The following is a 21,032-nucleotide window of genomic DNA, read 5'->3' as shown; positions in this document are numbered from 1 at the left end:
CTCCTTCCACTCTTCAACTGGACTTTGGGAGCTCAGCCCAGTGCTCCACTGCAGGTCTCTGCCTCTCTTTCCATCAGTTGCTGGATGAAGGTTCTATGGTGACATTTAAAATATGCATCAATCTGACTGGCAAGGCCAGTTCAGGAACCCTCTCCTCTATTGCTTAGGGTCTTAGCTGGGGTCATCCTTGTGGATTCCTGGGAATTTCTCTAGTGCTGGGTTTCTTGCCAGCCCCATAATGGCTCCCTCAATCAAAATATCTCTTTCCTTGTTCTCATCTCTGTCCTACCTCCATCTCGACTATCTCGTTCCCTCAAGTTCTCCTCTCCCCTCCCCCTCTCCTCTCCTTTTCCTCTTCTACCCTTTCTTTTCCGCTCAACCCCATGCCCCTAGTTTTGTCAGGTGACCTTGTCTATTTCCCTTTTCTAGGTGTATCTATGCATGTTTTTCTTAGGGTTCACCTTGTTTTTTAGCTTCTCTAGGATCATGAACTATAGGCTTGTTATCCTTTCCTTTACAGCTAGTATCCTCTTATGAGTGGGTACATACCGTGCTCATCTTTCTGAGTCTGGGTTACCTCACTTAGGATGTTTTTTTTTTTTTTCTAGTTCCAAGTAATGGCTTTTTTGAAACCAGATATAATAGTAAAAACTAATGGGTTACACCCTGTCCTGATAAAGAACCAACTGAAGTAGGAACTATTACTCATTTTATTTTGGAGAGGAGGAAACCAAGATTAAATTGGCTGAAAAATTTAGTCACATCCCCAAGGCTACTCAGTGGCTGGTGAGAGCTGTTGCTAGGGGCTAATGAGAAGCACTTAATGCTAATCCACAAGACCATATGGCCGCATCTACAGAATTCATCCCAGAGAAGAGACCAGAGTGCATAAAGGTCAATCTTTGCCAAGGCTGCATGTGCCAGGTATTTCTCTTTCTACCTATTTGGCCAGTCAAAATGGCTTCTGAATTCTCAGACAGAATGTTTAAATTCAAACAAGCTATCTACCCAGGGGGTAGTTGAAGAGTCTAATATATGCTGTGGGGTTTTCCTCCCTCCCATGACTGTGGCACTGTTTTATATTTTTAATTGAATGTTTTAAATTTTGTGCTTGCACCCTGAAGCTATTTTATTGTGAAGCATGCAATTTTATAAATCAGATTTTATAAAACCCAATGATCAGAGCCTCTGATTGCAGAGAGGGGCGGCTAAAGAGCAGAGATTTCTATTTAGAACTTGGGATGGAATTATGCAGAGAATTCCACGAGAGCAGGAGCTGTTATTTGCAATTTTATTTGTGTCCTGCTGGTCTGAACATCTGGAATGGTGGGAAAGCTGAGGCCTCAGCAAAAACAAACTTCTTTTAGCTGCTAAATGTACTGTGACTTGGGGTAGAGGTTTGCTTGTTACCTTAATGGCTACATGTGTGACCTGCAATTTGTGGCTTTATGGTGACCGGGTTAGAGGGTGCAACGGCTATCGAAAGCCTGCTAGCTGAGTTCCTCAACTCCCCTTCCCTTTAGATTCCATCTCTGTGTGTGAAGACCACCTCATTTTGCAAAGCCTCCATCAAATGCATGTTGGTACACATAGCTGTCAGAACCAGGGTTGGAGAACCCAAATGCTTAGCACAGAAGAGACACTGTATGACATTTCTGCATTATTGCTGGATCACTTACTCAAAAAGAAGAGGATTCTTGACTCTAGGAACCCAAACTTGGAGCTTCCAAAAGAATTTTTAAAGAAGGTGAGTGTCACAGTGGGGATGTCTTCAGCGATGGTCACTGCTTCCTCCCAGCCTTGGTCAGCTTCATGGCTTCAGCCCTAATCAATGTCTAACCTGCAAGCTCAGGAGAGACTTCTAGCCATGATCCTCCCACTGAAGCTGCTCTGGGATTTCTAATTTTCAGTTAATACATATCTGTGGTTTTTAAGCCACTAAGTTCTGGGGTAATTTGTTACACAGCAACAGATGATACATCGGGAGTAGTGGAAGTCTGTACAGTTTCAGGCACTTAGCTCTCATCCCATCATACCAAAGCCAGCATAGAAACACAACTTGTTGGGTTTCACCTTCATTCTAATAAAACCTAAAAGCATGACTGCCATATCCTGAAGAGAAAGGCAGGTTCTAGAGAGTTCTTCAGTGAAATATGGAAGTGTTGATTTTGTCATCAAATATGAGTCGGAGGATCATTTTTATGATTCCTAATAAAAATGATAGAGATTCCCAACAGTCACTGAGTGTGTGGTGGTGGACTCTGACTCTGACCTCCCACCTCCACTCTTCTTTCTACATCCTTACACAGTATGGCAAGTGTTTTACTTACTTCATGATGACAATATAGATGAGGTACATCAGCACAAGGACTAGGGATTCCCACCTGCACAGGACAAAGTACAGTTAGAGACGGCAAGCCCAACAGCCAAGCCATGTCAGCCGGTGCTGGAGGTATCTGATGTCAAGGGCCAGGATGGCAAGGTAGATCAGTTACACGCATTTCCAGTCTATGCAGGTGCTTTATGTTGCATAGATCTTTCCTTCTCACCGGAAGGGAAGATGCAGCTCTGCTGTGTGCTCACCACAAAGAGCTCTAGGGAAAGTGGCAGGCCCTTGAGCATACAAGTGCTTGCATGAATCTGCTGTGGTTTACTCGCTAGGGTTATCCAGAGCTTACTAAGAGCAGACACACCAGAGTAACTAACTGATCAGGCAGTGGGTGAGAAGTGGTGGGGGCTGGAGGAGGGGTTGAATGTAGAGGGGTTTAACCAGAAAGAGACAGGGATAAGCAGAGACAAGGAGAGAGTCAGGTAGAGTCAAAGACAGCAAGGCAGAGATCTAGAACCTTTTTGGGTGGGAAGGTGCCCGGAAGTATCAGACTGATTGTGAGGGAGCTGGGCATGGTGGACACTGGCTTATGTCTGTCACCCATGAAAGTGCACTACACAGTGCGTCCTTGGTCAGTTTGGGCTGCAGAGGAGACCTTGCATCCACAATGTAAAAGTAGAAAACCCAAACCAATGCAAATATGGACAAGAGGTGAGATAGCCAAGAGAAAGGAAGGAAACAACCGAGCCAACAGGAATGTCCTCACCTCTTAGGATCGCAATTAAACAAAATTCTTTATTTAGTAACTTCCAGCTAAAGCTCAGGGGACATGGTTTTTGGACCCCTGTTTAGCCACAGGATTGAACTAGCTGAAGGAGGGAGCATGTTTAGTTTGGACAGAAGGGAATTGGGGAGGCCTGAGGAGGAAGTCATGAAAACCCTGACTCCACACAGAGGTCTTCCATGCCCCCCTAAGAATGATTTTACTAATATGGTTTTATCCAAGTTGAAAGAACTTGGGGTATGGGAGGCCTTTGGGCATCCCAACTGTCCCAGTTTCACACTGTTCTTGGCTCCAGTCTCCAGGAAGGTGCCTTTAGTCTGACCCCCTACTCTACCCTACTGCACCACTCCTTAGCAGGCATACATGTGAAAGGAACTTCGTGCTTAGGTCATTCTAAAGAAAGGGGCATTGTAACAGAAACAGTGTGAGATCATTGGAAAAGAACCAAATTCAGTAGTCAGTTCTCTTTCTTCTTCCCTTCTCTCCCCTCCCCTCCCCTTCCTTCCTCTCCCCTCCTCTTTTCTTTCTTCCTCTTTTTTTCATGTGGTATTCCAGACTGCCCTCAGATTTGTAACCTTTCTACCTCAGCCTCCAGAGTGCTGGGATACAGGTACTGATCATGATGCCCAGCTTAAATCCAATACTTGCTAAACATTTTTACTTACAATCGTTCTCATTCTTTGAGTTTTTTTTTTTTTTTTTCAAAAAAACTCAAAACAAGCCCTTCTTAAGCTGGTTGTTGACCATTTTTCAGGATCACAAGGGGAGAGGCCCGATTTCTGTCTACATTGCTGGTTTCCTTTGTGGGCTTGCTAAGGCCTTCCCTAACACACGGGCTGTTGAGGCTTCTGTGGCTGCCCGCTATTCCTTTGGCTCCTTTGCCTAGCTGATCACTAGGGGTCTTCATGGTTCCCTCTACACATACCCTTCCTTAGTGCTGTGAGCATCTCCAAATGATCTCTGATAACACATCCACTCCCTGCCCATCAACCAGTAAGAACCATCAGTACCTCCATGCTGTGCTGGATCTAGCTCCTGACAGGTCTCTAGGTGGGGTACGAAGCATTCTCAGTTAGTTTCCTAGAACTACTTCTGTTTCCCATCATCACAACTTCAGGAGCTCAGAGGAAGAAACCAGAACACTCTGGATACTTCGGTTTCTTCTCCAGCCTCTGGAATCTTGACACACATTTCCTTGACACACTCTGGCCCTGGCTGACCTGCTACCATGGGTCCACAGGCCTTGTCCTGCAGGGTGACCTAACAGAGGGGTCTCTCATGTCTTCAGGTTTAAGCGTCTTTAGGAATATTACCTAATAGAAAGCGATTCCTTATCCCTTGTGCAGAAATAAACTACTACACTGAGGCAACAAATGACCTCAAGAAAGATAAGTCCTATCTTCAGTTCCCAGGGTCAGGAGAAATGAGTCTGAAATTTGTAATTGTTAGTCCTGTCCTGGCCATCATCTTACCAAAGGACATGTAAGATGGAAGGGTCTCAGAAAGGCATTGGAGCCTCTTATTCTCCCCTCTCGTCTTGAACACAGATGTGATGGCTGGAACCACAGGAGCCATTTTAGTACTATTAGGGCTGGGAAAACATCCATGATGCATCTAAGATAAACCATGGTTGGTTGGTTTGTTAGAATCATCTTCTACCAAGAGCCTCTCACTGATTGCTGGCTCCCACTTCTTGTGTGAACATAAGCACCCGGCACAATGGGCATCAAGAATGGTGAAGGAATCTCATTCAGGTGTGGCAGGGACATCTGGCTTTTGTATACAGTTAGTCCTGCTTGCCTGCAGGTTCTACCCCTGTCACTCAAGCAACTGCAGGTTGAAAATATTCTTAAAAAAATTTGTCTTTACTGAACATATATAGTTGCTCTCATGGTCACTTGTAGTATCAACATGACACAATCTAGAATCACCTAGGAAGGATGTCTAGGTTGGCCTGTGAGGAGGATTATCTGAGTTCACGAGAAGAGATGCCCACTGTGGGTGGCATCATTCCCTGGTCAGTAGATCCTGGACTGCATAAGGACGGAGAAAGTGAGCTTCACACGAGAATGCACTCACTATCCATTGTTCTCTGCTTCCAACTCTAGGTGTAATGTGACCAATGCTCTTAGGATTCTGATGCTGTGACTTCCCCGCTAGTCTGTCCTGGGACTGGAAGCTAAAATAAACCCTCTTCTCCCGAAAGCTGCTTTGGTCTGGGTATTTTCTTTTTACAGCAACGGGAAATGAAATAAAGACGATTCCCTGAATAACCTAGTGTAGCACTATGTAATACATGAGAACACTTCAACCCTGCTATTTAAACATCTGCATTGCATTGGGCATCTGGAGGTGTCTTAAAGCATGCAGAAGAAGGTGTGTAAATACCATGACATTTTACATATGAACTGGAACAATAGATTCTCATATCCTCAGCAGTCCTGAAACCAATTCTTCACAAATCCTGAGAAGGCACTGCATTTGTATTTGGCAATATTCATTATTTTCTAAAGAGCCCTCTTGTTTCAAAATCAACACAGTTGCAATCAGGGTCCTCCTGAAGATCTCAAGTGAGTTAATCACCTGTCTTAACCTCTCTAGGGGCTGCTGGACTATCCTGGAGCAAGGGTGGAACTCAGCTTGTGAGATATCACCGAAACCCTGCTGTGCTTTTGCTGTGCACACTCCGGAGTCTGGTTTTAAAGAGAGAGATCAGCTCCTGCCCACATCCAGGGGGGAAAAAAAATCAATGCTTAGTAGGTAGGAAGACAGGGGAAGCAAACAGTAAAAAGCATCTTCAAATTCAATCAATGTATTTTGCCTTCCCTGGAAGCCCCAGAGCAGCAAAGGGCCAGTGGTGCAGATTTTAATTTCTTGGCCTCACTCATATGAGAAATTCTTTCTGTCAGCCCATGCATGCAATAACAGTGGTTACACAACAGGCCAGCGCTCTGAGAATGATGGGACTCTGGGCCCTGGGAGCCTGTGGCTCAGATCTTTGGAAACAAAGACACCCCCACAGGGCTAGCTAGCACCAAGCCCCATTCCCTTTGTAACTCATGCATCTGTGGTCCTCCTGACTCCATACTCCTGACCCCGTGTGTACAGGCCTGCTGGTGCTTAGACTGTAGGCACATATGGCCTGTTCTTCGCATAATCTAGAATCCCCTGTGATAAGATTTAGGCTTTATCAGAGTGTAAGTTTACCTAACATCTCCCTCCCTTCCTCCCCCTACCCCCGCCCCCCCCACAGAGAGAGGGAAAGAGAGAGAGAGGGAGAGGGGGAAAGAGGGAGAGAGAGAGAGACTGAGACTAGATTTGACCAAGAATGTCCCCCCCCCACAGGCTCATATATTTGAATGCTTGGTCATTGGAGAGTGTCACTACATGAGAGGGATTAGGAGGTGTGACCTTGTTGGAGTAGGTGTGGTCTTATTGGAGGAAGTGTGTCATGGGTGGGGGGTTGGGGATAGACTCTGAAGCCCAAATGAGGCCCAGTGGCTCTCTTTTTTCTTCCTTCTGCCTGCAGATCCAGATGTAGAACCCTCAGCTACCATGTCTGCCTGTGTGCTACCATGACTCCCGCCATGATGAGAATGGACTAAACCTCCGAGAGTTGTCTTAGTCATAGTGTTTCATCACAGCGACAGAACCGTGACTGAGACACCTTTGGAATGAAGGGGGAATTAACTATGCCACTAAGACGTGTTAGGTATCTTAAAGGGCTCTGTGAGGGGGCCAGCCAAAGCTCGCTTATCAGGACATCTGCATTCGTCTCTCTCTGCCATGGTTCTCATGCAGCGATAAGACGCTTTGAGAGCACAAGTGAGGGCTCCCTCACCCTGGGGTGGCAGCTCCCCTACCCTGGGATGGCAGCTCCTCACCCTGGGATGGCAGCTCCTCACTCTGGAGTGGCAGCTCCCCCACCCTGAGGTGGCAGCTTGCCACCCTGGGGTGGCAGCTCCCTACTCTGGGATGGCTCTTTCCTGGAGCGGTGACCCTGTTGTACTGCCCTCTGGAACAGCACCCTTAGCAGACCTGGGACCTGGGGTGCTCTAGCCATTTTGATCCCCTTCAGGCTTTTGATCACTATTACTTAAAAAGACTTCTTACTTTTTTTGTGACTAAGTATGGAGAGCATGGGTCTTTTAAAAAATAGAGTATATGTATTATATTATAATCTGCATTTTTAATTATTGGGTTTTCAAACATTTCCCAAGCTGTTTTTTAAGGAAAGGAGAGATAGGTCTTAGAGAGAGTCAACAACCTATCTCCTCATGCTGGCATAACTACCCTCTGACAGTTCCCATCACTGAGGTAGGCCCTTGGCACCCTCAAGTTCTGGAAGCCGGAGAGCTATTCTCAGATAGAGGCAGAGCCCCCAACCAAGGGTTAGAGCAAAGTTGAGAATGTTTTGCTGTAAGTGAAGCCACAGGAATTCTCTGTCTCTTTCTAGCTCACTCACTCCTAACACAAGGTAATGCTGTGGAAGTTTCTAGCCTCAGAGTCCCTCCTATTTCTAAGAAGTTTTTCATTTTCTTCTACTTATGCAGATCAAATATTTGGGGGAGAACTGTAACAAGAATGCATAGGACACCTAATTTCGATTTCCATTTCAAACACACTGGACTTGCTCAGAACTCATTTTGAGAATGGGGTTTGAACAGTTGGTCAAAATGCAGATATCCCTCTGTATATTTAATTGAACAGCATCCTCTATCTAAATCACCACAGACTCAGAACCACGCATTGCCTTTTAGAGTCTTAGCAGCACTTTAATGGGATAACCGTCCGTGTCGTGCTTGGATCCTGACTCCTAAGGTGTCACTGAAGTTTGGAACACTGAACTTGGTTTACCTCCTGCTACCTAGAGCTCAGATCTGGAATGTTCTCCTAATGGCCAGAGTGCTAAGGAGTTGATTCCCAGCGTGATGCTGTTGGGAACTGATAGAGTAGGGGCCCAGTGAGAGGTCCTTGGGTGTGTCCTGGAAGAAAACAGTGGGACCCCTCCTTCCCTTGCTTTGTGGTCATGGGTAATTGTTTTTTTTCCGGGCATGCCCTTTTACCATGAACATGGGCTGGAACCCTTCAAACTGGGAGTAAAAATGAACGTTTTCTCTTTATAAGTTGATGGTCTATGTACTTTGCTGTGATAATGGAAATCTGATTGACAAGGATATAAAAAGATTAGTCAAATGACAACTAGGGTCCAGCTATGGCTGACTATAGAAGAACACAGAAAACTGACCGCATCCAACCTTCACAATAAAGACATAGAGATATGAAGATATGAACCCCATCAGCCCAGCAGCCCAAGGGAAAAGCTGAGTAGAAGGTAACTTGATGTCTTTGTTGAGGAAGAATGGGCGGGTCCTAAGGAATCCTTGCTATTCCAAGTTGTCATGACATTTCTTTCCTTTTATAGATTAGAATTATTTACGTATTTGTGTGTGTGTGTGTGTGTGTGTGTGTGTGCACATGCACGTGTGCACGCTAGGTGTCAGTGTGGAGGTCAGAGGACAATATGTGTAAGTCAGTTCTCTCCTTCAGTCACTTGGCTTTCCCGATATTAAACCCAGGCTGTTGGCAGTGGCAGCAAGTACCTTTACCGGCTGAGCCATCTTGCTGCCCTGTTCTTGTTCTAAACCTCATCTCCAGCCTACAATGCATTTGGCTCTGTGTCATAAAAAGGTACAACTAGAAGGAACAAAACTGTACTTACCAAGAAACTTTTTCATCATAAATGAACTGTGGGGAAAAAAAGAAAGTCAGTTAGAGATGTGTGCACACATGTGCACGTAATAGTGTTTTAAGATGATGGGCTGCCGGTGCTTGCTGCTGGCCCGGCGACATTCATGATTGGGCTGGAACGCCAGGTACCTGTGGGCAAACTCTTTCTATAGTCTTTGTCTATTGGTAGTGGACGGAGAATTGTGTGAAGATTGGGGGTGGGTGAGGGTGGGAAGGAGAAGCGAGGTGATCCAGGGCACCCTTCAGTTTCTGTCCCCAGATAGAAGGACTGGGAGAGATGACTCTGCTTTCTAAAACAAGACCCATCATGGAACTTAGGTCTACAAGGGGAGGTAGAAACTTGGCAGGCACTTTCAAATTCTGACCCTTTAGGTACCATGAGTCACAGTTCTGCACATCTCAGAATTGATGCAAGCAATTGACCTTCCGTACACCCAGCAGTATCCTTCTAGCTGTCTCCTCTTATTCCCAAGGGATCTCTTCTATCACAACCACAAGTGGGGGGAACAGCAACCTTAAGCATCTCGTACAGAAAGTAATCTTGAGACAAGTGAATGGCATCAAACTGTTTGCACACCCTGGGCACTGTTGGCTTCTCATGCCTTGTGCCATGGTCTGCCTCCTGTCAAGGAAGGAGGCTAGGGAAGGTCAGAAGCAGTGAAGGAAACCAGTGACAAACCGAGATTTTATTCCCATCTGTTGGGACCAATAGAGCGTCTATAACAAGGTTTAAACAGTGACTTTCCAGCCAACACTATCTCAGATCAATTTCCATTTGGGGGAAACTAAACAACAATCAAAATAACAAGCAAACTAGCAAAATCTTTACATTTGGAAACCAAATTTCAGAAAGCAGAAATAATTTCTGGGATTGTTCATTCCATTGTGGAATTGATTCCAGGACCTGGGCCTGGCTCTTATTTGAACCTCTTTTCATGACACACTTATCTGCCTACACGACTCATAGGACCCACAAAGGGTGTACCTGTCATGGATGCTGGAAGCCATAGAAATGTTTTCATGGCTTCTATAAGGATGGTGATCTTTGAGTAGCACTCCCCGTGAAGGCAGAGGCCTCTGGAGCCTCTAAGACAGAGGCTGCAGGGCAACCTAGGTACCCAGTGCCAGAATGTCATTAAGCAAGATGATAAATGTAGCTAGCAATGCGGGCATTGCCTTGGTCCCCAGCGAGTCCAATAATCTCCAGTTGCGCTGAGACACAAAAGTCACCTCAAGGACAGCCCACACAGCTCACAGGAGCTCTTCCTGCCATGGTAAAGGTCTAAGGAGAAGGACCAGGATCTAGGGGTCATGCTTATTTGTAACTGGTTCTTTTTAACAAGCTGTTAGAAAGAAAGAAAGAAAGAAAGAAAGAGAGAGAGAGAGAGAGAGAGAGAGAGAGAGAGAAAAAGAAAGAAAGAAAGAAAGAAAGAAAGAAAGTTGCTTTGTTGTTTTGTTACTCTGTCTCTGCCTTCAAGTTCAACAAGTTGACATCTGGATGAGAACGCCAAGCCAGCATGGGGAAAGGACTGGAGGAATCAAGCAAACAATCCCACAATGCAGACTGGGTGGTACGGAACCCACCCCCTGGAAAGACTCACGGTTGCTTGACATAATTGCTAGCTTTAACAAATTGTTATCACGAAATAATGGAAAAGAACCAATTATTTAAGATGGAAAATTTTTTATTAAGTACTTAATTCAATATTAGTCTTAGCAATGGGGAAGAAACAATTACTTCAGAGTTACTCAAGAGAATATGAGACTCCAGGAGAGTTTATTAAACCAGGACAATTGAATTCTCTCCCATCAGAGAAGGCAGGCGAAGGCGCGATATGGATGCGGCTCGCAGGGATCTTGTATTCTGTAAGAGGTTCTCCACAGATGGGGGCATAGATCCTGCAAAGGCAGTCACGGGGAGTTGACGGGTCTTGGTACAGAGACACAGGCATCCTTTATGAACGTTTCAGGAACAGCTGTGGGTTGGTACGCCTTTAACTATTGATTACGTAGAGAAAAAATACTAATGGGCTTCATTGTACAAAGATCCTCGCTGTGCCTTGAACGTGAAACTTCTCCCACAGCCCACAGATGTGCATTCTTGAACAGCGGGTCCCCAGCTGGAGCTAGAGGGGGTACAGAGCCTTTGGCACGGTAGCCTGGCCCAGCAGAAGTGAGCTATTGGCCTTGCAGGTAACGTCTGCTTGTGCTGCTTCTGGCCCAAGCTCTCTGCCTCCTGATCCACCAGGTGTGAGAAGCCACCTCAGACTCCCTCTGCCACAGACAGGAGTGTGTCCCTTCGTGTTCCCCTTCTGCCATGCTGGCCTGCACCCTCTTCTGAAACTATAGACTTCTCCTTTAAGTTGCTCCTGCCATGCATTTTGTCATAGCGAAAAGTAACTAATATAGTCGCAAACTGGGAGGGGGGTGTAGAGTTTACAGGGAGCCTCAAAGAGCTGAGAAACAGTGCGCAAACCATGGTGTGATCAGCTGAATTGCTAGCCAGAGGCCGAGCATATGAGCCCACAGGACTGCTGTGGTGGTGTGTGATGTGGGGGGGTTGGGAGGAGTCAGACACAGAAAGAGAAATGGATGTTATCTTCCTGCAAGTTCTAGCATTCTAGATATCTGGAATTCTAGATAGTATTCTAGTGATCTGGAAACATTCAAAATACCCGATAGTTTTCCTTTTATGTGGCTCCGGGGACACCCTGTTTCTCAGGGGTAACAACTGCTGCATCGGTTGCTCAGGAGAACAAAGCCAGGGGACTCGGCTGCCCTGTGGCTGCTGCAAAACCATGGTGCAGTTTATCCCTGTACTCTAAGAGGATTGTCCAGAGCAGCGAGAAGATCTATCAGCGGAAGTCAGGGCTGGTGCTTGGGGGAGGCTGTGTAGCCTGGTCATCCCTTCCTGGAAGACTCGAATGAGGAAATCAAATGGATGGCGAATGTTCTTTTGGAAAGAACCATGGGGCTATCCTGACGGAGGCCTAGGATCATTCTGTGTTGAAAGTTAAAATGACAGAGGAGGCTGTGGGAAAAATGGGTTTCATGATTAGTTCCGCTCTGGTACCACTAGGTGGCGCTCACAACCCAGCCCTCTGCCATGGTGTAGGCAGCAAAGTTAAAATGAAGTAGCTCAAGCCCATTTTCAAGGCTTTGGTGAACCCGTGTGAATGAGCAGAAGTACCACGCGTCCGGCAGTCCACTGCAGCGCCCACACCAGCCTATAGCTGCGTGAGGCAAAGGGGAAGAGCTTCCTGCTTGACATTCACGACTCGGGTGAGCGGCAAGTAAGTCATCGGTGCCAGACCAGAATCTGCTGGTGAGTTGCAACTAAGCACTCTCCTTCTGTGGCATTTAGAAGTAACTCAACCGCTTCCCAAAAGAAAGCAAGCCTTGGATATTCTCTGCTGTATGTGTTTGAGGCCAGGAACTGAGAGAGCTCACAGTGCTGAGAGTCACTGGTACTCAGGAGCTTGGCCTCAGATTTGCTGAGCAAGCGCTCCCCCGAGGTCCTGGCCTCTGACCTTACACATCATGGCTCACCCGAAGTTACACTTGTCTCCTCTCGGGTTCCCACATATTCTGCAGCTGGGCTAAATGTGAACAACCAGAAATGAATTTGACAAAAGCACTCATTTCCTCTAGGCTTCGGGGAAGTGGCTGGGTACCATGGAAACAGGCTTGTCAATCCTGGTGCCCTCTCTGAAAAGTCAGGCTGACTTCAGCCAGGTGGATCCCCGGGTGCCAGAGCAATCCAGGGAACTGCCAAGGGAACAGCTCCTTTAAGACGGACAACATGGCAAAGACAAGATAGGAGGGGCTTGGGTGTAACCAGGAGAAGAGAGCGAGCTGCCTCAGCACCACTAACCAGTCCCAGAGTTTGAATACTATAAGCTACAACCACAAAACGGGAATGGCCGCATTGCTGCAATTTCATAATCTATATTATGATCATTGGCATTGTGAGCATCCTAAGCAGTGAAAATGTCAGGAGAAAATCAAGAGCATCCTTTTCTTTCAAGAGGCTGAAACTTGAAGATCTCCCTTTCCTAACTATCAAATCAGGCTAGCCTCTCCCATAGACACTTCTCATACAACAGCACTCGTTTCTGCGGGTCTAGGAGCTAGCAGTACAAGTGGCTTAGCTAAGGGGGCGGGGCGGGTGGGACATACTGAAAAGCTATGCCCTGCTACGGCTTAAGCTTTAAAGATAACGGGGCATGTAGGAAGACATGAATGACATTAGTGGCTGCAGGAAGGAGGATAAGAAATTAAGAGTTTGAGAAGTGCTGATCATCTCCAGGAAGCAATGGTTGGGAAGATAAATGATGTATATAAAAGACAAGGGTTGGTAAAGGACTGGTAGCTGGGCAGCACAAAAACAAACGCAAGCACAAACTAAAAATGTAAAGCCATCTTCTGCTGTGGAATAATCCTGCTGTAGACTGTGTGACTATATGCTGCTACGATTGGTTTAATAAAAAGCTGACTGGCCAATAGCTGAACAGGATAAAGTTAGGTAGGAAAGTCAAACTGAGAATGATGGGATGAGGAAGGGAGGAGTCAGAAGGCTTTCCAGCTGGATGAAGAATGAGTTGAACACATAAAATGGGATAGAGGTAAAAGCCATGAGCCTCATGGCAGCACATAGGTTAATAGAAATGGATTAAGTTGTAAGAGTTAGTTTGTAATAAGCCTGAGCTATTTCTTGAGCATTTGCAATTAACATAAATCTCTGTGTGGTGATTTGGAAGCCGCTTCCAGGATGGGAAAAACTCCACCTCTAATTTTCACTGTAAATACTCAGTGGCTCTTATTAGCAAGCTGCCTTCTCCAGAACAGCTGAATACACCCCTCCCTGTCGAGTGAGCAAATGCAAAGATGACCCCAGCCTCCTGGGATTCCCAGCACCATATAGTTCCTTCCATACACCCACCACTGACTGTAAAGTCAGTTAGTTTCTGTGTGACCACAGTCAATTTATTTCAGGACTTTAAATTTCTGTCACAATCATTCTCCTGGGAAGCTTCTAGCTATCATCATTCTTCCTCCTTGGCCAGAAGGAGAGCTGAAATGAAATGACAGTCCAGTTGGTGCAAGGAAATCAAGAGAAAATCAGTTAATTCCCAGTAGAGCATGGGATTGAGAGGGAGAGGGGACTGGCTAGAGAGAAGGCCACCTGGAAGGTAGACAATGCTCACCGTGACTGTCAAGATTGTTTATCTACCACCAGAGGAACTGGGCAAAACAATTTCTAGAGTATTTAAGATTATCTGCTGTGATGGATAGCCTTGTCAACTTGACACAACTTGGAATCACCTGGGATGAATCTTGATGAAGGATTGTCTACATTGGGTTGGCGTGTAGGCATGTCTGTGGGGATTGTCTTAAGTAAACTGCTGTGGGAAAACCCAGCCCAGTGTGAGTGGCAAGTTTTGAACTGTGTCAGGGTAGAGGAATGGAGCTGAGCACAAACAAACATGTGATCATATGTGTATTCATTTCTCTCTGCTCTTGCCTATGGATATGATGTGACTTGTGGTTTAAAGCTCCTACCTTAACTTTCCCCCAGTGATAGACTGAAACCTGAAATCATGAGCCAAATGAGCGCCTCTGCCCCATACTGCTTTTTTTGTCAGTTTTTAAAATCACAGCAAAAAAAAAAAGTAACTAAAACAGTTACCTTCATGAACTCTAGGGTATGTAAGGTAAAGCTATTTTTTCCAACAACATGTTCTCAGAATAAGGACTATTTCAGATTCTCAGAGGCAGATTTTATTGGAAGGAAATCTGGATTCTACACAGCTGTACTGTATAGCTGGAGCTACACTGGCATGTTATTGCTGAACCATCTTAGACACCTTCTCTGTTAGCCTAAAAGACATAGGTAACTGTAGGAAAGTTCATAGTTTCTACAGGACAGTTGGCTCATTAGAACCGCACCATCTAATGAAGTAGTTACTAGCTATCTATGGTTCTGCTGTAGGACAATGATTTTACCCTGTAAAGATTTGCTTCTTGTACTTGTTTAGTAAAATGCTGATTGGCCAGTAGCCAGGCAGGAAGTATAGGTGGGGCGAACAGGCAGGAAGTAGAGGTGGGGCAAGGAGAACAGGAGAATTCTGGGAAGAGGAAAGATTCAGTCTGCAGTCGTCACACAGACACAGAGTAAGCAAGATGAGAATGCCTTGCTGATGAAAGATACCAAGCCATGTGGCTAACACCGACAAGAATTATGGGCTAATATAAGTTATAAGAGTTATAAGAAGCTTGAGCTAATAGGTCAACCAGTTTATAATTAATGTAGACCTCTGTGTGTTTCTTTGGGGCTGAAGGGCTGTGGGACCAGGTGGGACAGAAACCTCTGCCAACATGGCTGTACAATGCAACTTAAAAATAAAATTCAGTCATTTGTTCTTGCTAGTTGCACTTCGAGTATTCAGTAGCTGCACAAGCCCCTATGGCTACCATGGCTACTTCATGAGACAATAAGGGACAGAAAGTTCTGAGTTCAGCCAGGAAAGTTCATGTCTCCTTGGGGTCATGTGTTAAAAGCTTGGTGCTTAGGTTGGCACTATCGGAAGGTTAGTAAAATCATTGTGGAGAGGAACCAAATGTAAGGTCTTTAGGCCACTGGGTCACGCCCTTGAAGGTGACAGTGGGATCTCTGTCTTCCGTTTTCTTTCTTGTTTTGGCTTGTAAGGTTGTCACTTTGTTCTTCCACAAACACCTGTTACAATGGGTTCAAAGCAACAGGGTTACTTGAATTTGAACTGGGACTTCTGGGTCCATGAGCTAAACAAACCTTTCTATTTATAATTGTTTCAAGTATTTTGTTATGGCAACTAATGCCGAGTCACTGCCTGTCTCTGGCAAGTGATTGTCAGCTCAGCTGTTTCGCCGCCCCCATGGGAACTCTTCACCCAGGGGTTCCGCAAAGAGCTCCCCCAGTGATGGAAATGGAGACATTAACTCGAACTAGTTTCTTTGCTGGGTGTGCACCCAGAGTGGCCTGAGGACCGTGCCAACTAGGCTCAGTGGCTTCTCTGCTCTATCATCTACAGACAGACAGCACTTTGAAGGGGATTTTTGTACCAGCCCAAGTTAAGAGGAAGCTATTCCACAGAGTTTTCCATCTCCCACGAAGGCTCTCTCTTCTTCATGTTCACAATCCCTGACTACAGCTTAGATGAAGTGTAAAAATAAAGTAGTTCCTTTCGGGCAGCTGTTAGACTGATGAAGTGATGGATCATTTGCATTTATGCAAATCTCATGATTATGTAAATCACAGCAACATTTTAATGCAAGGAACTTGACAGGCTGGCTGGAATTTGGAAAAAGGGCAGGACTGGGAGGCCGGCTATGCCCCTGGACCAAGTGATCCTGGGTGTGGAGGAGAGGCAGGGGAGACCTGTACTGATCTGTGGACAGCTGTTCCGTATGTGAGCAGACACATGATGGGAAACACTGCAAAGAACACAGAACATTCTCAGGACTTAACAGTGGCATTTCTCTTGCTTCCAGGCATTATCTAGCTTTTCCATGGCCAAAGATCCAACAGAGAGGGTGCATGAGTCTAGAGGGAGGCTCTCTTCCCCAGGGGAGGACCATAGGAAGAACATACTGTGTGTTTTTGAAGGAATGATTGCTTTACACAAGGATATACCATCATTGCAGACTAATCATAACGTAGCGCAAAGGGAAATTGAGATGGAGCCTAAGTACTAAAGAGAACTGACTTTGGGTCTCTTAATCAACTGTCTTTATTTGGGGGTTCTTTGTGGGGCATGCACACGCATGTCTCACTTCTGTGTTCTTGCTTCTGCCCATCTGTGCCCCACCTTTAACTGGAATGTCTCAGCAGTCTTAGACTGCAGGCAATAATGAAGCTATTAGCATTCTCCTGGCTGGACTCCTTGCCCTCTGTCCTTTAGCAGCAAGTGGCATCCCTGGAGACTCTGTCTTGGCTATCTTTGGATCTCTAGGCCTCCTGGTTTGTCCTTGGGGCTCTGCTGTATGACTCTTAAGGGTGTCTTGATGAGAAGATATATAGAAATGGCATCTGGTCCCACTTAGTCCACCCTTGCCCTGGGAGTGGATGGGTTCTCCTTGTACAACCTCAGGGGTTCAGCTGAACATTTCAGAACTTAAAAAAACGCTAATAATTAAATTAAATTGTTTGGAAAGCTTGGTGATTATTCTGTGGGCTGGGGAAAGGGCGTTGTAACAGAGGCATTTTATGTGACCACGGCACGATCCTGTATTAAGCTAGGTATTACCTAAAGAAAACTTGACGAGCATGTTTTTGATACTGTATCTGCAGTCACAAAAGAAGGGAGTTAAAAAAAAGTACTGGCAAAAAGCTACAGAGTGTTTGTGAGTTTCAGTCTGAGGCTGGGGTGGGGAATAGACGTGGGGTCGCTGTGACAGCTACTTTGCTAGGTGCTGTCCTTCTGGACCGAGGATGGATTCATTCCCCACACAGTCTCCAGTGAGAATCCCAGATGGCAAGAGCATGGAGGTGGCTCAGTATTAAAGTGCTCGATGTTCAAGCGTGAAGGCATGGGCTTGGGTCCCCAGCATCCAGGTTAAAGCTGGAGGTGGGAGCCCAGGTGTAGGGGTGGAGACCAGTGGATTTTGGTCTCCCTGACCAGCTAGGCTAGTCCAAACAGGAGGCTCCCTGTTGACTAAGAGACCCTGGCTCAAAAAAGTAAAGCAAAGAAGTAATAGGCAAAGACATCCCAACATCAGACTTTTGCCTTCACAGGGGTGAGCTGTGCACACAGACACACGCACATGTGCAAGAGTGCGCACACACTGATACAGGTAGGTAGATAGGTAGATAGGTAGATAGGTAGATAGATAGATAGATAGATAGATAGATAGATAGATAGATAGATAGGTTGGGAGGCTCCATGCTCACTGACAGAAATTAGAATTGTAGACAAACTAAGCCTGCACAGACAAACGTGATCTTGCTTCTTCAGAATTTCAGAATTGACTTTAGACATGATCGTGGATACACCAGAGGTCAATATCCCAAAGGATTTCCTGCCACATCCATCATGTCCAGTCAGAAGCTTTGCTTTCCGAAGTCCAGCGCCTGTGCTGAGAGACGATGCAGGCTGCAATGCGGTTTCCACTTCAGTACCCGAAGAGTCAAAATCCCCGCTCCCACACTCTGATCAGTGTGCCAATTGTTTTGGATGTTCACCAAAATTGGGGGAATGTCACTTACTGTACAATGAAGCAATATTCAGCTTTGAAGACTCCCATTTTATCTGTTCCACCTCTTCTTAACACTAGACAAGTGCAATTTTCCCTCAAAATCACAAAAACCCTAGTTTTGACAGCCCGTCTGTGAATACACAGCCCAAGTCTCTAGCCGATGGCAAGGAATCATCCGATGCCGCCGTCTGCTGCTTGCTGAAGGAAACACAGCGCGGCCTCAGCAGCCAGCGTGTTCAGCTGTCTCAGCGTTGTGATTTATGTACCGTGGCCCCAGGGCAGATGGCTGCTTGGCCCAATGACCAGGTTCAGGAGGGTGTGCCACCTGTGACCCAGGGAAACCAATCCTCTTCACTTCTTCACACGCCGTTAGCCGCAGTTGTGTCTGATGTATCTTGGACAGGTCCAAAGAAATTGGACTGAAGGCAAGTTTTTCCACCCACTGTCTTGGAGGTGTCTATGCTGCAAGCCAGTCCTCACAAGACTGCTCTAGGGGGCGGTCATCTCTGAGTTGTGCTCTGGGAGACCTTGCCTGTCTCCCTTGCATGTTACTGCCTTGTGTTTGCAAGCCTAGTCATCTCTCCGAACTTCTGCAGAGTGGAATTGGCACTCATTTACGGCTGGCAGCCCCTACTCACATGTCTCTTGAAAAAAAAAATGCAATTTTCAAAAAGTATAAGAAAATACCCATGGTGGTTTGAAAGAAAATGGACCTCAAAGGGAGTGGCACTATTAGGAGGTGTGGCTTTGTTGGAGTAGGCGTGGCCTTGTTGGTGGAAGTGTGTCAGTATGGGGGGACGGGCTTTAAGGTTTCCTATGCTCAAGCTATACTCAGTGTGGCACACGGTTGCATTCCGTTGCCTATGGATTAGGATGCAGAACTCTCAGATTCTTCTCCAGCACCATGCCTGCCTGCATGCCACTTGCTGTGAAGGTAGTGGACTAAACCTCTTGACTGGAAGCTACCCCTACCTATGCTGTGGTCATAGTGCCTCTTCATAGCGATAGACACCCTAGCTAAGACAACATCTGAAAAGGCAGAACAGTGGAGTGTACAGGAGTAATATGTATTGATCCCTTGCAGGACAAAGCTCACCAGAAGCCATGTTTGGAAAGTCTGGGTTGACGTTAAAAAGAGTCTACTCAGGACAGGCCTTGGGATAGTTTTCAACCTAAAGCGCCACACAGGAGAGTAATTTGGAACGTGGGTCATACAGTCCTGCTGCAGAATAAGAAGCTGGAAACCAGAGAGAGTGATTTTCTGAGATCAATGCTGCTAGTAAGAAACTGATGGGCACAGTTTTCTAGATGCTCAGAATATATATGTGTTGGTTCACATCTGCTACAATCTGTCATCTATAAAGCCGGTAGTACAATTCTGGACCAAGCCTAAAGACATGATAACCAAGGAGGTTACAGAAGAGCTTCAGGGCACTTCCTTAACCAGACAACCTAAGTTCTGAGTACCAAGTGAGCAAACAAGGGGCTGGGTAACCAGAGTAACTTGAAGAAAGGAAAACTTACCCACATAGAGACACAAACTTGCTTATTAGCCTCCATGTCCTAGAGAGGAATTCCATGCTGACAAGTCTTACACTGTCCTGTGTTGAGAAGGGATAAGACTGGGCTAAAATGGTAAAAGCAACTTACCACAATGAGCGCCACCACAGACAGTGTGTAGTAGATGGAATCCCTCAGCAGACACCAGGAGGAAAGAGCCACGACCTACAGGGAAGGAGACAATCAGGAAACAGGCTGTCAGGCTCTTCTTCAAACAAGATGGTGTTACTGTGGCCAGCGCTTGTCCTCCATGAGGACCCAGAGAGAAGAGGAAGAAGGGGTGCTTTTGCCCTCTCAACTTCAGTAGAGTCCTCTGTATTCCTGGCCAGCGGTAAACCAGACACAGATTTGCATATGTTAGCTGCCTGACCCCATCAATCCGCCCATCGATGGGGACTTACCTAAAGGCTTTAGAGCTATATTAGTCTGGGTCTTCTCATAAGAAGGTACAGTAGGTGGACTGACAGGAAATGACTAATGAAAAAAATGGGAGGGGTCAAGGGACTTGTACCGCTGTGACTGTGATCTGTCTTCTGAGGAGGAAGGCTGGTATGTCAGCTACATCTGTTAACAACTGACCAAACTTAGTTAGAATTAAAAACTAAATGGATTTACTTAGCAATTTGGAAAGAAAGTCTCTTTAGTAGTTGGTCTACGCCACCTTAAAGAGATGTTGGCTTGGCTGAGCCCTGACTGCTGCATGACTGGGCATCATGGAGAAGTGTGGGCAAGCCATTTCCCCCCTGCAAATCCCTCAAAGTCTTTTTTTTTTTTTTTGGAATACATTAGCAGACTTGGATAGAGCTGTCTGGAAAAGCCTACAGAACCACATCAGCAGATTGTTGGATTATCTGAGCTCATGGCCACGGGACATTTGTTTGGTTGCATTTGCCCTTGGACTAAAAGGTGAAAAGGGCCATCACAAATGCCAACACTGCCAGGTAGGCCAGTGACAGGCACTTGTTACACCAGGCACACCAGAAAAAGGAATTCCAAAGGGTAAGGTGGTCTCTCGTACCTCTACTGACCCTGACTGCTGGGTCAGCTCCAAAGACCAGGCAAAGGAAGAGGCGAGAAGGCTTTTTATATTCGGCTAACATGAAAGACAGGCCAGCCTCTTTCCATTAGTACACTCTTCTACGTAGCATTCTGACATGTAGATATTTTCCGTGGCTAATTTTGCCTCATTACGTCTTCGTATTGGCTGATTTAAGTTAATGATGACAGGCTGTCCAGAAGAGACCCACTCCATGGCAATTGCTGCTGAGTGATTACAGAGTGCGCTTTATTTACCCTTTCATCATTCTCCCTTAGATTGCGGACTCCTAGAAGCCGTGGTCATCACTCACCACGGACGGACGAGAATAAATGGAA

At 46.0% G+C, this 21,032-nt stretch overlaps 1 protein-coding gene across 1 annotated transcript in view; it reads right to left on the bottom strand.

Moving 5' to 3' along the window:
- The window catches only part of Slc24a3 (solute carrier family 24 member 3), a 453,633-nt gene that overhangs the window by 40,590 nt on the left and 392,011 nt on the right, over positions 1-21,032 (bottom strand). The window contains 3 exon segments of the mRNA XM_050159552.1: positions 2,331-2,384; positions 8,836-8,861; positions 19,749-19,823. Of these exon segments, the coding sequence (XP_050015509.1) occupies positions 2,331-2,384; positions 8,836-8,861; positions 19,749-19,823 (155 nt within the window).

The sequence above is a fragment of the Alexandromys fortis genome, unplaced genomic scaffold (genome assembly GCF_014885135.2).
Source record: "Alexandromys fortis isolate MF-2015 unplaced genomic scaffold, M_Fortis_MF-2015_v1.1 scaffold_115, whole genome shotgun sequence".
NCBI lineage: Eukaryota > Metazoa > Chordata > Mammalia > Rodentia > Cricetidae > Alexandromys > Alexandromys fortis.
Note: the sequence above shows the minus strand (reverse complement) of the source record. Positions and strands in the feature narration are given on the sequence as shown.